The sequence below is a fragment of the Mauremys reevesii genome, linkage group 3 (genome assembly GCF_016161935.1).
Source record: "Mauremys reevesii isolate NIE-2019 linkage group 3, ASM1616193v1, whole genome shotgun sequence".
Classification (NCBI taxonomy): Eukaryota; Metazoa; Chordata; order Testudines; family Geoemydidae; genus Mauremys; species Mauremys reevesii.
In genome coordinates this window covers 134,149,945-134,168,188 of record NC_052625.1, presented here as the reverse complement: position 1 = coordinate 134,168,188, position 18,244 = coordinate 134,149,945, and the positions used below count along the sequence as shown (strand labels likewise).

General features: G+C 40.6%; 1 protein-coding gene across 2 annotated transcripts in view; it reads right to left on the bottom strand.

Moving 5' to 3' along the window:
- ASCC3 (activating signal cointegrator 1 complex subunit 3) overlaps window positions 1-18,244 on the bottom strand; it is a 493,632-nt gene that overhangs the window by 353,008 nt on the left and 122,380 nt on the right. For both annotated transcript variants that reach the window (XM_039531733.1, XM_039531734.1), the window contains exon 9: window positions 266-466. In XM_039531733.1, the coding sequence (XP_039387667.1) occupies window positions 266-466 (201 nt within the window). The remainder of the gene's footprint in view (window positions 1-265; window positions 467-18,244) is intronic.

The following is an 18,244-nucleotide window of genomic DNA, read 5'->3' as shown; positions in this document are numbered from 1 at the left end:
TGTTTATACAGCCTCATTACTTTGAGAATTGGTTCTGCATCAAAGCTAAATGCATTTTCATAGCTTTTCACATGGGTAATAAGATTTTCAGAACACAAATAGGAATTGGTTTAATAGTAATGAAGTAAATCACCAGCATTTTCTATGAGACCTGGAGAAGTATAACACCCTTGAAAACTTCTTGATTTCATATAATGTGTATAACTGTATAATGGGTTTTATCTTATGAGTTAAAAAAGCTGGTTTTGGTTCATTGAATTCCTACCTTAAACTCATCCTTTTTGATAACTCCTTGCTGAACATGCTGGCGAATTTCATGCAGGACAGTTAGCATGGCAATGTTAGTTTTCCCAGCTCCAGTGGGTGCACAGATCAGCATGTTCTCATTTGTACTGTAGGCAGTCTCAAAAACTATTGACTGGATTCGGTTTAGTTTTTTCATACCTTTAAACACAAGTTGCCCAATCTGAAAGAAAACAAAAGTATTGCAATGAAAATACAAGGACAGTAAAATTAGAGGGATAATTTTTGGATCCTCTTAGAAATTAGTCACAAGCCTTTGATCCCAAAAGGCTACGTCTACCATACTGGAAACTTCACATTTCTTACATATTCCAAGTAGGATAAGACATTAACGTAAGTTACTCTTAACTATACCACTCTTATGTTTTTCACTTTTAATAAAAGCACACTGACCAAACTTCATTAATAGTTAATGAATATTAGCATAAAACAGTATTAATAGATTATATGACTGTTATATATTTTAAACATAATGACATAATTATTAGTGAGAAAATGTACACCTTTATAGTGCTTTATACATTAGGAAAGATGTACTAAGTTGAAATTCTAAAGCCATCTTAAGGCATAAAAAGGAAACAATACCCTCCTCCTCTCTGATGCCGGGCGGAGGGAGGAGAGCACCTTTAGGGCATTGTCAGGCAACCACCTATGTGTAGCATAGCTAAACGAAAAGTCCAAAGTATAGACTAACATATTGCATTAAAAAACAATATTAAGAGAACATTAAGGTTACAAAGTCAATCACACAAAAATTAGGAAATGCCAGAATTAAGGTTGTCTTACTGCCTTATGTTGGGCCCCTTTAGCGAATGCAATATGATTAGGGCCCTTCATTTTCGGTTTTTATTTTATTTAATTTTTCCCAGGAATGTATTGGTGTTTATTACTACAACCACAAAAGCAAGTGAAAATCGGTGGAAAAAACTATTATTTTTTCTGGGTCAGTAATCAGGGTTTATTTTGTTGGACAGAAGGACAAAGGAAAAAAGTATTCAGTAGATTTATGCTTTGATGAATGGGATTCTATGTGGTTTGCTGCAGAAGTAAAAACAAAATGCCACTCTGAGTTTAAACAAAACAATCTCTCTCTAATCCCCAAATAAAACTTTTCATTTGAATAAAAACAGTTTGCCGTTTAGACTTAGAACTAATAGCCTATAAATATTTACATTTAATAACTGCACCACACCATTTATAGCACATACACTCAACTTCATCCTTTTCTCCTGTTTTGTTTTTTTAAAAGCTTTTGAATACATCCTTGTGTTCTGGAAAGTATTCTGATAGATTTTTGTTTTTTCCATTGTGTCAGATATTTAAACCATTCTCTGCTAACAACTTGAAATATGTACGTTGTGGGAGTGAGATCCGTCAGTACATTAAGATGTGCATGGACTTCAGAGCTTGCATGTGAGCTTGTTTGTTTATTGTAACTTCTAGACTAATACATAGCTTTACTTCAACAGACAGCTCTGTGTATACACCCAGACTAATGTATTATCACAGTACATGTCTCATACTTTCCTAATAAAACAAATTATTTTTATATATTGAATGATACAAAAGTAGGGTAAAAATCAGAAAAATATGAATAATGTTTTTTTATAAAATTTGGGTGTTTGGTTTTTTGGGGTTTTTTTTTTTTTGGTTTGGTTTTTTGTTTTTGGTAAAAATCACACAGTACTACTACTTTTCCCACAGGACCTTTGTGTTATTCAGTGCACAACAGTCAGGGTCATGCACTGGAGACTGTTATCTGTAGGTATATATACACTGCACACTAAACTCAGGCTCTGACTCAGGTTTGAGCCCAAGACACCTTTCTGCTCACATACAAATCAGTTTGACTTGGGTGAGCAAGCTCAGGTCCCAGGACCCTGCTGTGACTCTGGTCCAAGCCCTGTCATTTTGCAGTCTGGATGCAGCTCAAGCCACAGATCTGAGTCAGAAAGTCTGTAGTCACTATGGACATGTAAGCACGGCTATGAGACCCAGGTCCAGCAACTGCAAGCTCAGGTTTATGATGCAGTGTGGATGTTTAAATAATGATTTGGAAAAACTGAGTCCACAAGCCCAGGTCCCTACAGATGCAGGTTTCACGTGCAATATAGACATACTCTGTAGGACCCCTGCTTCATATATGGCAGAAGTTGGAGGGTGCCTAGTCAATGACGCAGAGGATTGCAGGAAGAGAAAAGGATGATCTCATAAGAATGGCCACACTGGGTCACACCGATGATCCATCTAGCCCAGTAGCCTGTCTTCCAACAGTGGGCAATGCCAGGTGCTTAAGAGGAAATGAACAGAACAAGTAATCATCAACTGATCCATCCCCCGTCGCCCATTCCCAATTTCTGGCAAACAGAGGTTTGGGACACTTCAGAGCATGGTTTTGCATCCCTGTCCATCCTGGCTAATAGCCATTAATGGACTTATCCTCCATTAATTTATCTAGTTCTTTTTTTAACTGTTATAGTCTTGGACTTCACAATATCCTCTGGCAAGAGTTCCAGAGGTTGACTGGGCATTGTGTGAAGAAATACTTCCTTTTGTTTGTTTTAAACCTGCTTCCTATTAATTTCATTTGGTGACCCCTCGTTCTTGTGTATGAGAAGGAACAAATAATACTTCGTTGTTTACTTTCTCCACACCAGTCATGATTTTATAGATTTCTATCATATCCCCCTTTAGTTGTCTCTTTGCCAAGCTGAAAAGTCCCAATCTTATTAATCTCTCCTCATACTGAAGCTGTTCTATACCCCTAAATCATTTTTTCTAGTCCCTTTCGGTACCTTTTCCAATTCCAATACATCCTTTTTGAGATGGGACAACCAGATCTGCAGGCAGTATTCAAGATGTGGGCATATCCGGGATTTATATAGAGGCAATATGATATTTTCCCTATTACTACCTAGAACCATAGAATCATAGACTTTAAGGTCAGAAGGGACCATTATGATCATCTAGTCTGACCTCCTGCACAATGCAGGCCACAGAATCTCATCCACCCACTCCTGTATCAAACCTGTGTCTGAGCCATTGAAGTCCTCAAATCATGGTTTAAAGACTTCAAGGTGCAGAGAATCTTCCAGCAAGTGACCCGTGCCCCACGCTGCAGAGGAAGGCAAAAAACCCCCAGAGCTTTTGCCAATCTGCCCTGGAGGAAAATTCCTTCCCGACCCCAAATATGGCGATCAGCTAAACCCTGAGCATGTGGGCAAGACTCACCAGCCCAGACACCCAGGAAAGAATTCTCTGTAGTAACTCAGATCCCACCCCTTCACAAGCCATTGGGCATATTTACCGCTAGTACTCAAAGACAGCCTAATTTTGGCAATTATTTTATCCCATTATACCATCCCCTCCATAAACTTAACAAGCTTAGTCTTGAAGCCAGATAAGTCTTTTGCCCCCACTACTTCCCTTGGAAGGCTATTCCAGGACTCCTCTGATGGTTAGAAACCTTTGTCTACCTTCAAGTCTAACCTTCCTGATATCCAGTTTATTTCCATTTGTTCTTGTGTCCACATTGGTACTGAGCTTAAATAATTCCTCTCCCTCCCTGGTATTTATTCCTCTGATATATTTATAGAGAGCAGTCATATCTCCCCTCAGCCTTCTTTTGGTTAGGCTAAACAAACCAAGCTCTTTGAGTCTCCTTTCATAAGACAGGTTTTCCATTCCTCAGATCATCCTAGTAGCCCTTCTCTGAACCTGTTCCAGTTTGAATTCATCCTTCTTAAACATGGGAAACCAGAACTGCACACAGTATTCCAGAGGAGGTCTCACCAGTGCTTTGTATAACGGTACTAACACCTCCTTATCTCTACTGGAAATCTCTCCTGATGCATCCCAAGACCAACCTATCCCTTTCTTAATGATACCCAACATTCTGATAACTTTTCTGACTGCCACTGCACATTGAGTAGAACAGTTCCCCGGCTGAGTGGGGAAGTAGGCTCAATTGTGGCCATGCCCCAATCAGGGCTCAGCTGGCCCTTATAAGAAGGCAGTGGGCCAGGAGCAAAAACAGACACTCTTTCTAGCCTGTTGAGGGGGAGGGACCTGGCTACTGGGAGCATACCAAGGTACATGAGCTGGAGCAGGGCTGGGGGAAGGCCCAGGGAGCTGAGGAGCTCTGGTCTGGAAACCCCCAGACTACAGCCTAGTGGAAGGCCAAATAGATACTAGAATTGCAGGGGGCAGCCCAAAGGGGTAGGCAGGTCCAAACCCCCTTGCCTGTGATGAATGGCATTTGTACTGCAGTCTGCCCCAGTGAAGGGGGGCTAGATGGAGACTGGGCAGTAGCCAAAGACTAAGGCGATGTGGGGATAGTGGGTGGGGATTCCCTGGGAAGAGGAGACCCAGAGACTGAGGGGTGTACTGCCAGGGGACTGCACCCCGGCATGCAAGGGGCCCCGGGTCCGAGAGGGACTTGGGGGCCAGGAAAAGCAGGACACCAGCCTACAGAGGGCGCTCCGACGGCTGGAGAGCTAATTCCCCAGGAGGCGCCGCAGGGGTGAGTCCTGCACGGTTACACCACCTCACTGTTTACCCTTTTTTCCAGATCATTTATGAATATGTTGAACAGTACTGGTCCTAGTATAGATCTAAGTTCCCTCTAAGCTCCACAGCCATGCAGCAGGCTATCTAGGGCCACGCAAGCAGGGAGAGGTGCCTCTCCCCTGGTCCCAGCCTCGGAGCTGTCGCAGCAAGAGAGGGCTGGGGGGAGTCCTCTATCCCCGCCGCAGCCCAGGGGCAGCCTTCACCCCAAACTCATCTCCAGCCAGAGCTCTCACCCCCGCACAGCCCTGAGTCCCGTCCTGCATCCCAAACCGCTCATCCCCAGCTGCACCCCAGAGACCACACCCCCAGCCAGAGCCCTTCACCCTCCCACACTCCAATCCTCTGTCCTAGCCCTGAGCCCCCTCCCGGACTCTGAAACCCTCGCCCCACCCTGGGCCACACATCACCTCCATATTATTGCACATAGCAAAATTCATTCCACACATGGTTGTAAAAAAATTACAGGGAACAGTGGTACAGACTCCTTGGGGACACCATTATTTACATCTCTCCAATCTGAAAATTGACCATTTATTCTTACCCTTTGTTTCCTATCTTTTAACCAATCATCAATCCATGAGAGGACCTTCCCTCTTATCCCATGACAGTTTTACTTTGCTTAAGAGCCTTTGGTGAGAGCCTTTGTCAAAGGCTTTCTGAAAATCTAAGTACAGTATATCCACTGGATCATCCTTGTCCACATGCTTGTTGACCCCCTCAAAGAATTCTAGTTTGTGAGGCATGATTTCCCTTTACAAAAGCCATGTTGACTCTTCCCCAACAAATCATGTTAATCTACGTGTCTGATAATTTTGTTCTTTTCTGTAGTTTAAGGCAGTTTGCCTGGTGCTGAAGTTAGGTTTACAGACCAGTAATTGCCAGGATTGCCTCAGGAGCTTTTTTCTAAAAATTGGTGTCACGTTCGCTATCCTCCAGTCATCTGGTACAGAAGCTGATTTAAATGGTATGTTTCATACCACAGTTAGTAGTTCTGCAATTTCACATTTGAGTTCCTTCAAAATTCTTGTGTGAATACCATCTGGTTTTGGTGACTTATTACTGTTGAGTTTATCAATTTGTTCCAAAACCACCGGATTGTCACCTAAAAATAATGGCTCAAGTTTGGAAATCTTCCTCAGATCCTCAGCCATAAACACCAATGCAAAAAATTCATTTACTTTCAGGAGTGTTCCTCTGGCATCTCAATCGTCCAGTGGCCCCACTGATTGTTTAGCAAGCTTCCTGCTTCTGATATACTTAAAAAAAAATTGCTATTACTTTTTGAGTCTTCAGCTAGTTGTTCTGCATATTATTTTTTGGCCTTCCTAATTATATTTTTACATTTCATTTGCCAGAGTTTATGCTCCTTTCTATTTTCCTCACTAGGATTTAACTTCCACTTTTTAAAGGATGCCTTTTTGTGTGTCTCAGCTTCTTACACTTTGTTGTTTAGCCACGGTGGCACTTGTTTGGTTCTGTCACTATGTTTTTTTAATTTGGGTTATACATTTAAGTTCAGCCTCTATTACGGTGTCTTTAAAAAGTTTCCATGCAGCTTGCAGGGATTTCACTTTTGGCACTGTACCTTTTAATTTCTGTTTAACTAATTCCTTATTTTTGTGTAGTCCCCCTTTCTGAAATTAAATGCTACCATGGTGGGCTGCCGTGATGTCTCCCCTCCACATCCCAGGGATGTTAAATCTAATTATATTATGGTCACTATTACCAAGCGGTTCAGCTATATTCACCTATAGGACCAGACCCTGCGTTCCACTTAGGACTAAATCAAGAATTGCCTCTCCTCTAGTGGGTTCTAGGACTAGCTGCTCCAAGAAGCAGTCATTTAAAGGTGTCAAGAAACTTTACTTCTGCATATCATCCTGAGGTGACATGTACCCATTCAATACAGGGATAGTTGAAATCCCCCATTATTACTGAGTTTTTTATTTTTGTAGCCTCTCTAATCTCCCTGAGCATTTCAGAGTCACTATTGTCATCCTGGTCAGGTGGTTGGTAATATATCCCTACTCCTATATTCTTATTATTCAAGCATGGAATTACTATCCATAGAGATTCTATGGTACAGTTTGGTTCATTTAAGATTTTTACTTCATTTGAGTCTATGCTTCCTTTCACATATAGTGCCACTCCCCCTGCCCTGTCCTTCCAATATATTTTCTATCCAGGTATTACTGTGTCCCATTGAATATCCTCAATCCACTAAATTTCTGTAATGCTTATTATATCAATATCCTCATTTAATATGAGGCACTCAAGTTCACCCATTATTTAGACATATACAAATGTTAGAAGCTCTTTAAAATATTGTCACTTTTTAGCGGTCTTCCATTACGTGATGTAATTGAATGGGACTCTTTCATTTGACTGTTTCTCATCAGATCCTACCCGTATTTTATCATCTTCCAGCCTCTCCTCCTTATTAGGACAGAGAGAATCTCCATTAATAGAGCCTCTCCTAAGGGATGTCTCTGTCTAAATCATGTGCTCCTCCACACCTGTTGGCTTTCGCCCAACCTTTTTGTGAAAAAAGTGTTTGTCCATGGGAATTTGTCTTATTTTTTTTTCTGTGAGAAAGTAGAGATTATCTGGTTTCACCTACACAGTTATTGTGGCATTTGATGAACTGGACAAGGTACACCAATGCTGCATGTGTAGGACCGACAAATCTTGAAAGGCATGTTGTGAGGGATATAGGTCATTGTAGTAGTGAGATATATCTGCAGGTTTTGCATCTGTTCTGGCAGGGTACAGTACTACTTTGAGTTGGTGTCATGGTTTCTTGGCAGCTTGCTTCTGATGATGAACTTGGAGAGGTTGGGGGCAGCGGCAGGGTTTGAAAGGCAGACAAGAAAGATTTCTTTCAGGATGTGAAATATAGGTTATAATTGTTTGATACCTCATTGGGTTCCTGTGTGGGGTGGTAGATGACACGTAGGGGTATGAGGTCAGTGGTTCTCCCCCACCTCCCCCTGTATTGAAGCTGGTTCTCTCAGGGTATTTGGGTGGCCCATTCCATGATACAATCTACTTCTTTGGTGGAGTGTCCTTGTTTGGTGAAGGCAGTTTAAATGTTTTAAGATGTATACCCTGGACTTTCTCCTGAAAATATATTCTGTAGTATATGAATGCCTGATTAATCAAAGGGGTAATGTGGCCTTTTCATCACCATAAGCCCTAAATATTTAAGCAGTAATGCTATTGTATATGAAAATCACATGGCACAAAAGCTTCATATAAAGTATGCTTTTATAAATGTACTGATTATGGAACAAGAACACAAATTAATTAGCTAAGAATTTGTGTATGAAAGTTATCTTAGTTTTCCCTTGTGCACAATAATAGCAGTGCTACGCAAACTCAGTCTGTACTTTTGTTTACAGCATTTGAATTCAAGCTTCTATACATATCCCAAGTGTATCTGAATGTCTGTTCTAGTTCACTGAATCTTGTGATTCAGAAAAATGTTTATTTCTGCCTTGATCTATTTTAAATTATTTCCAGAACTTTTCAGGAGGTCCTTATATCTCCTTATATCTTTAAGTTGTTGTGTTTCAACACTTTGCTAGTAATATATTTTTATAGGTTATTCTGTCTGCAAAACTGTAGATGGAAAGCCATTTGTTTCCCCATCAACTGCCGTATGTACATTTACTTGGTGTCTCTTCATTTTCATCAATGGGGCTATAATAAAGTGTTAATGAGCTCCCTACAGAGGCAATGATTGCACAGCCATAGCAGGGTTCGATCAATGTATTTTATAGTCTTTTTATTTATCTTGAGTTTCCAGTTTGTGCACTGTTTAATTTTAGGAATTCTTCAAACACCTTTGAAAATGGTTGAATTTTTTTTTCTTTGTTTCTTAAAGTTCCATTTAATTAGGTTTTTCATACTGTGCAAACTGTTTGCAGGTCATATTGAAGAAACTACTGGAGAACACCACACAAATACTAAAGCTGAATAAAACACTCAAGTAACTTACAGTATTTTACCAGAATGACTTTTTAAAAAAGGCAAAAGTAATATAACAATTCAGCTGGAGACAGCCTTTAGTATGATGAAAATAGGAATATGGCCTTGATTAAGCGAAGAAATTAAGCATGTATTTAAGTGCATTAGTATACTTATCATCAGTAGGACTATTCACATGCTTATGTTAAGTATGTACTTACTGTGTTGCTGAATCAGGGCCTGTAAGACTATATTAAGTCAGAGTCTGTTAACCATTCAGGACACAACAAAAGGTTTATCTTTTTTTTCCCTGGCATTCGGGGAAGGATTTTTATATCTTCTGTGGAAGGTGTATTACTCAGTTGCCTTTACATAACAGGGTAAGCAGGCCAGTTCTTTGTATTCGTGTATTTTATTGTGAAATATATAAGGGTTCCCCAATGGCATGCAGTTGGTGCTTATTTATAGGTTTATAAATCCAAATAAACAAAAATAATATATATTAATACACAACGTATGGTTCACTTAAATAGGCATATAACCATCATCACTAGGGAAATACTAAAACACCTTTAATAGGAATTTGCTAGCACACACAAGGGAAAATAACTGACACCTATATGAAAAATGAGGTTTATATTTAGCAACCTTAAGAGGTATACGGGAAAAAATAGACTGGTTTCAAATAGATTGGACATGAGAATGTTTAGAAGGTAAACCATTGGCAAATGAATCTAACAGAACACTAGTCATTTGGGCGCATGTGTGACCCAGCATATCTATTAAGGGGTTTGGCCTTGTAAGACTGGCAGCTGTAGACCCAGGGTACATGACTGGAAGCAGGCATGTGACTGACAGGAAACAAGATGCAAAGCTTCCTGTCTCTGAGGCTGGGACCAGCAGAAACAAAGAGATCATGGACTAGGAGTGAGCTTTTGCGCATCTCTCTACAGATAACAGCAGAACGACGGCTGTCTGTGAAAGAACAGAAGCTAAGGGTCCAGAACGCAACCAGTGGAGCAAGTGCAGAGGGAGCTGGGGCACAAGCCCAGAAGACAGATTAGCAGGAGGTCTTGCTAAACAGAGCAGTCAAAGTCTTACATGAGGATGACTGGGGGAAGATCAAAAAGGAGCCAGATATAGAGGCAAAAGGAGGTATACTTTTTATTTAATGATATTAATAAAACAGATACTAGACTTTATTTTGAAACACTATTTGTCTTGAGAGAGAGAGAGAACTGGAAGGGTACAGTAGGAAGGAGTGGAGGGGGAATCTGAGGGACTAGTGTAGTTGATGAAGGTCTGGGAACACCCAGCATACAATAGTATTTTTTACTGTAGATCATAGAGTCTCCAAATTGACTAACTCTTTAGAAAATTATGCTTGAACAAAATGTAGGAGAATTGCACAGAAATAAGCTTGATTTTTCTTTTTTTAACTACAAGAATGGATAAAAAAGCATGAATATTTAGAAAAAGTTAATGTGGTTTGGCTCTAATAAGTGACTAAAATAATATTGTGGAGTTCCAAGCTTACTGTGTCAGTGATTTCTATATAAAATTGGCCCTGTTTATTAGGTTTTTATTACCAGCCCTGCAAACCTAAACTCGTCTAAAAGTCAAACAGGGTTCTTCTCTGATGGCAAATCATCCGCAGCAAAAAATTCTGTGAGACAGAAATTCTGTTATCAGCTACACCTATGCAACCCATTTGTGCTCAATGGGATTGCAAAAACATATACGGGCAAAATTTGGCTTTTGACTGAAGGTGCATGAGAAGAAACTGGGTCCAGTTGTGTTGTCTCTGCAATTTTATATAGATACAGAGTGGTAAAAAAAAGTATTGCCACTGAATCAGATATAATTTACTCTCAATGCACACAGGGAACAGATCTTTGCTGTAAGAAGGAACCATTTTTACATAGTCATTATCCATAATATAAAAGACCACTGTGACTTCTAATTTCTCTCCACAGCCGAGACACAGCCATCTTCAAGACGGGCTTGAAATCAGTTGCAGAGTGGGACTCTCTAGCTATCTCCCACTTCAATTTTGAATCCAGTGGGCCCCAAATAGTATAGGACATTTAGGACTTTTATGTATCCAGTCAGTATACCTGACCGGACATGGTCAGTGGCACACTACGTTAGGTATAAAGCAGGAGCTCCTCATAACATGAGGTCTGAGGTTCTCATATTCATAGAGTTTAAGGCCAGATGGGTTCATTAGATCATCTAGTCTGACCACCTGTATATCCCAGTTAACCCTGTATTCAGCCCAATAACTTGTGTTTAACTAAAGCACAACTTATGTTTCGCTAAAGCATATCCTTCAGAAAGGTAGCTCGTCTTGACTAAAAGATGCCAAGAAATAGGAATTTCATCACTTCCCTTGACAGTCTATCATCTACACTGTTTAAAAAAAAAGTTCCTAATTTGAGTGTGCCTGGCTTCCACTTCCAGCCATTGGTCTTTGGTATGCCTTTTGCTTTGTTACATTACAGAGCCCTTTAGTACACAATATTCTCTCCCCGCGAAAGTACTCGTATACTGCAATAAAAATCACCTCTCAATCTTCTTTCTGATAGACTTAAAGATCTCTATCTGTTTAGTGTACCACTTTAAGGCATTTTCTCCAGACTTGAAATAATTTTTATTGCTTTTTTTCTGCATCCTCTTGAATTTTTCCATATCTGTTTTAAAATGTGGGCACCAGAACTTGATGAACTATTCCAATATCATTCTCATCAATGCCATATAAAAGGTAAAAACACCTTCCTGTTTATACATCCAAGGAACACATTAGCCCTTTTTGCCACGATGTCATATTGAGAGTTTAAATTGAGTTGCTTGTCCACTATGACTCTTACACCCTTTTACCAATCACTGCTTTCCAGGTTACAGATTAGGTAGAGACAGTCAGGATAGTCAATTCACTACAAAAGATGTTCACTTTGTTGCTTTGATGCTAGTTTATAAACAACAAACCAGAAATTGCTAAGTGTGAAAATCTTATTCAAGTCAATAATCTAAGGTGAAATTCACAGGGGTGCACAACCATCTGAACAACGGGGCTGCATATGGGAAAAGTCTGCAGTGATTGAGAGAAATCCACCCTCCAGTGAGTGGTCAAGTTACAGGGAGGAAAAACATCTATACCACCAGTCAGTATTTATGCCTACCGATTGCATTAAAACCCACAGCTCCTCAGCACCTGCCATGCAGGAGGTTTTAGGCACTGGATCCATCAGCCTCCTGTGCCTCCCTTCTTGCAGGACTACTGGATCCACATAAGCATAGTTCCAAAAGGCACCCACAGCTTCTTTCATGCAGGCCTCTGAGGTCTGTGCATAGACCCCTTCCTGCCCAGAACAGAACACCACTGCTACAATCATTAGCAGCAGAGGGCCTTGTGGACATTCTCCATGTTTGCTAAATTCCACACCTAGTGCATAAATACTATAGTTAACAGAAACCATTTGTCAGAGAGTCAACTCTAATATCACAAAATTTCACTAGATGGCTCAGTATGCTTCTAAGTCTGCTTAAATATATTATGCTAGTACTTTAGCAGCAGCTCAGTTTTAATACTTCCATGCACAGAGTTAAGATAGCATGTCTTCACACAGCCATCTGAAGCAACAATGGCAGATCAAATTTCTTCACAGTCTCCCTTGCTTTACTACTCTCCCAGAGCCAATGATTTGAGTACTAGTTTTCTGAAATGTGTGAGTACTTTGATTTATTCATAGCACACACTCAACATCTCTAATTTAAAAATAGGTATTTGACATTCATCAATTTCATTTCTCTGGACGGATTTCACCCAATACTAGACTCAGATTATTTCTTATTATTTTAAATGAAAAATTTAGTCATTGTGTCTTAATTGTACAGCCTACAATAATCTAATTGAGATAAATGTCAATTAGATTATCAACAGTGCTAACATCTGTTATTTTAATATAACAAATTAAAGAGTTTATTACTCATTCATCATAATAGTGTTTAAAAACTGGACACTTCAGCAGGAGTGCTGGAACCTCCCCTGCCTTTCCTCTTCCCCCAGCTCTGCCCCACCTCCATCCACTCCTCTGCCCCTCTACCACCCTTTGGTGGCAGCTTCTCCCCTTGCACCCAGGTCCAGAGAGACTGGCCTGTGGAGCTGGGTCTGGGAGCTGCAACTGCCCAATGAAAGTAGAACGCAGCGCTGGCTGAGTAGGGGCTGGTACATGTGATAACCCGGCACCTCCCCCACTTGCAATAACCAGACTATAGGTGTCCAGTCAGTAGATCTGACTGGACATTGTCAGGTCCCTTTTTCGACTGGACTTTCCTGTAAAAAAAAAAAAAAAAGGTGCCTAGCCACTCTACATCACAAAAGTTATCCATTTAGCTCAGATCACAAATTTAAACATGCAGCTTTTACCCTGCTAATTGGTTTGATTTGAATATATGCCATAATCAATGGACCTTTTACATGTTACAAGACCCATCCTGTATTCACTTGTCTTACCGCACTTTGAGGTAGGAGATAATTAATCTTATCGATATAGCATGACTTAGCTATGTAGTCTTACAGCAAGTCTATGAACCTCAGCAAGATCTGGATATTTCTCAGCCATGTAATTAAGTAATCTCTGTTCTATGTTGTCCTCCCCCCATTGATTTATCCAAGAAAGTAAACTAGGTTAATAGGAATTTTCAGTCAGTGCTCTACCTGGACTCCACTTTTCCACATACAAAATTGGGCATGTACCTGAGACTCATACATGCTCTGCGCAAGTGCTCAAACTTGCTTTAAAAAAAAAGAAAATCTAATACTTGAACAGTCACAGGTTTTAGATTAAAGAGTGCAGACAAACATTAATACAGACATGTTACACCTACAAAGGGCACAGGTATGTAAGGGCTCATGCACTATTCAGCATATGCAAGTAGAGATGAGTGTTGGAAAAAAAAAATCTATCCTCTGATGTTTTATCAAAAATGGTAATACATACATATATTTCTGATACAGCAGTGTGCGCGCATGTGTTAGGGTTGCCAATCCTCCCGGAATCAGGCTCTATCTCCTGGAGGCTACTGAAGCCAAACAGGGAGATTTAGGTTGATAAAAGTCCAAGGGCGCAGCAGGGCTAAGGCAGACTCCCTACCTGCCCTGGCTCTGCGCTGCTCCCGGAAGCGGCCAGCATGTCCCTGCGCCCCCCTGGGGAGGGACAGGGGGTCTCCGCACACTGCCCCCACCCCAGCTCCAATGCTGCAGCTTCCATTGGCCAGGAACTGCAGCCAATGGGAGATGTGGGGGCAGTGCCTGCGGGCACAGGCAGTGCCTGCGGGCAGCATGTGGAACCCCCAAGCCCCTTCCTCCAAGGGCCGCAGGGACATGCCAGCCACCCAAGGTAAGTGCTTCCCGGTCGGAGCCTATACCTCTCACCACCCACCCAGCCCTGAGCCCCCTCCCGCACCCATACTCCTTTCCCAAGCCTGCACTCCACATCCTCTCCTGCACCCCAACCCTCTGCCCCAGGCTCAGCCCGGAGCCCCCTCCAACATTCCAAACCCCTCGGCCCTAGCCCAGAGCCCACACCCCCCTCCCGCTGCCCCAGCCCGGTGAAACTGAGTGAGGGTGGGGGAGAGCAAGCAGCAGAAGTAGGGAGGATGGAGTGAATGGGGCAGGGCCTCAGAGAAAGGGCAAAGCAGGGACTTGGGGAGAGAGAGAGATCCCAGATCAGAATGATTGCCGGGGGAGAATTACCCACACCACTTTGGAATTGGGATATTTTTCAAGCCACTTGTGTCAGTTCCTAGTCCAAGCAGCAATTTTACACTAATTAGAGTTCTAAACACTTAAGCATTAGGTTATGCAATATATGTTAGCTTATTTTTGTTATTTGATTTTTTACCATTATGAATCATTAGCAACATTAGCATACTGGCAAGAGTTCAAATAAAAAGTGTTTAAGAAAAAAGCCAGGCTGCACAGAAGATTCACTAAAGTCAATCATTTCTCAATAAATACTGCCAATCAAATCAGCTTGCTGGTTATTCCTGCCTCTCCATCTTCCTATCTGATGTCCTAGCCATCTCCAAAGTTTCTCGACCTACTAGAGTCTTGGTTGAAGCAAGCTCTGGATCAGCTCTGTATGTACTCCTCTTGACCTAGAATAGCCCTATTTGGGAATGGTTAGTTACTAAGTTTGCACTCCCTCCCTCCCCCCAAAAAACCCTCCAATTCTCACAATTTGAAGTGGCCCACAGACAAATCTGTAAACTTCTTAAATAAATCGCTGAGCACCGTGGAGTGGCACTGCACAGCTTTTAGCAATAACAAAAAAATGCCACTATATACGGATATTTTCAGTCACTAAGGACAGCTTACCCTTAGACATTTACTGAAATAACTATTCCAGAATATTTTTTTCTGGAATATTTATTTTTCTATAGACCCCTGTGTGGACACTCTTATTCCAGAAAAAGTGTTTATATGGAGTTTCACTGAAATAACCACTGAAAAATTATTCCAAAATAGCTATTTCTGTAAATTTCCATGTGTAGCTAAGCCTTAAAGCATTTTGGCTGAAATGTCTCATGCTTGGTCTCAGTCCAAAATTATTTTTTTTAAATAAAAGTTAACCAAAAATATTTAGGTATTCTTTAGTTATTTGAAGCCAAACAATAGAGTCTGTTTATAAAGGATTAAGAATCTTTCCCAATGCCTTTCTGAATTGTTCCCATGGTGTTATCTCAAAAGTAGATTTGATTTATAATTTCATACATGGCAGGTACAGTACTTGATGTGCTGAATAAAGAATATTTGCTTTCTCCTTGAAAAAAATTCAGATGTGATTCTATTATGGAACTTAAAAAATAGCACCCATGGCATTCACATTACATTGTCATAAACCTTTGAAAAGATCACAATTGCATATATTTAGGGCCCTACAAAATTCACAGTCTATTTTCATCAATTTCACGGTCATAGGATTTTTTAAAATAATAAATTTCATGATTTCAGCTATTTAAATCTGAAAGTTCAAGGTGTTGTAACTGTAGGAGTCCTGACCCAAAAAGGAGTTGGGGGGGGGCACAAGGTTATTGTAGGGAGGGGTGCGGTACTGCTATCCTTACATTTGTGCTGCTGCTGGCGGCAGCGCTGCCTTCAGAGCTGGGCAGCTGGAGAGTGGTGGCGGCTACAGGCCGGAACCCCAGCTCTGAAGCTAGCATTGCCACCAGCAGTAGCGCAGATGTAAGAATGACATGGTATGGGATTGTCACCCTTACTTCTGCACCACTGCCTGCAGAGTTGGGCCCTCAGTCAGCAGCCATCACTATCTGGACACCCAGATCTTAAGACCACAGCGCATAAATAAGGCTGGCATGGCATAATATTGCCACCCTTACTTCTGTGCAGCTGCTGGCAGGAGCTGCCTTCAGACCTGGGCACCCGGCAAACGGCCACTGCTCTCCCGCTGCCCAGCTCCGAAGGCAGCTCCGAAGTAAGGGTGGCAATACTGCGACCCCCCTAAAATAACATTATGACCCCCCTGCAACTTTCTTTTGGCTCAGGACCTGCAATTTGAGAAACGCTGGTCTCCCCCTATGAAATCTGTATAGTATAGCATAAAAGCACACAAAAGACCAGATTTCACAGGAGGAGACCAGATTTCACAGTCTGTGACACATTGTTCATGGCCGTGAATTTGGTAGGGCCCAACATATATTCAAATAAAATTATTCTAAGAACTTTAAGATCACCTATTAACTAAGTACTGAATAGGAAAGCTACATATTCTTCCAAATAGTTTGGCAAAATTACTCTACTCATACCCCAAACCCCTTTTCAGTTAACAATAATTCTTAACCCTACCTAAGATGCATTTTGAGACAGGGATGTAAAGAAACCATTTTGGATACTACCGCACTTTAAGTCAAATTATTAGGATACAATTTTAAAGCAAACAGTATAAAACAAAGAGAATATTGTATAAGTGACATTAAAATGAAGATGTTATAGCAGTAAGTAGTATGGTATAGAAGTAACAGTAGGAAACAATGGTACATTTATAAAGAAATCACTAGAAAGGAACAGTGTATACTCCATGTGTTTTCCCAACCTGCTCTAAGGTTTAGATATGGTAGGTCTTACAGAGAAAGAAGAAAAGAAGATACAAGTAGTAGAAAATAATATACTGAGGAGAATGGCAGAGTGTGCATGGCAGAAAGTAAAGGGAAAATGAACTTGGGACTCAGCAGTCGACTGGCTGCGGAGTCCACATTTGCGGTGAACTGGACATGTGATAAGAATGGAAGAACAGCCAGCAAAGAAAGTGTGGAAGGAAGAGGACAGCAAGAAATAATGTGGAAGAGTGAAGATACAATGGAAAAAGTCTGTCAGAAGTTTGCAGAGAAAAGGACTGGAACTCAGAGACTCTGAGCTGGAAGGAGTGACAAAGAATCGTGGCCACCTCCAAGTCAGTGTAAACAGGAAAAGGAGTTGAGAAGTAAAGTGAAATCATTAGAAAAGAGGTGCGTGTATATGAGAGAGAGAGAGCCATCTGTCAGAACTTGCAATAGAAGTTTTGCGAGATAGAAGTTTTGCAACTGCAATGACGTCTTTAAAAAAAGTGTTAATTATTAAATATTTCCATTCCATGACATTAAAATTTCAATTTTCAAAGAAGCAGGGGATCTTGAGGCAAACAGTACCCTGACCATTTTAAAAAGTTTCTCCATATTAGCCAAGCTAAATATATCCTTTCTACTCTTTAGCCATACTGAAGTCAAGAGTTACTATCTCCCTCATTACACCATCTTATCTTTTTCTATAATCATGCAAATCTAATTCCTTCAGAGTCCCCCTTTCATCCTTTCAAGAACTGTATCATTTCAATTGATTGTCTGAACAAGAATAAACCAACATGAATCCTAAAATTACAACCAAAATATGGAAAAGAATAAAGCACTTAAATGAGAATTACTTAACTGATAATACTGTCTTAAGGAAAACCACCAGCATAGTGGGGACAAAAATTACAGCTATACAAACAAATGTATTGTGAAGTAATTTTACCTTTATCATCTTGTTTTGGTTGAGTGAGTATATTATTTGAATTGCATTTTCTATAGATGTATATGCCGCAAATTTCACCTTAAAAAAAATCTATTTTAAAACTTTTATATGTACATTAAGCAATAGATAGTTCCTTTAAGCAAAGGAACCGAACTGAAGGATGACTGGATCCGTTACTTCTGGTATTACAATCCCATCACTGAGTTTCTGATAGGCTTTAAGGGACTAGGTTTGTGAAGACTGTCAGGATACATACCGATATAGAAATTATAACACTGGATGTCAATTACAAATTAAGAATGGCATGACACTGGCAGACCAGGTCATGCT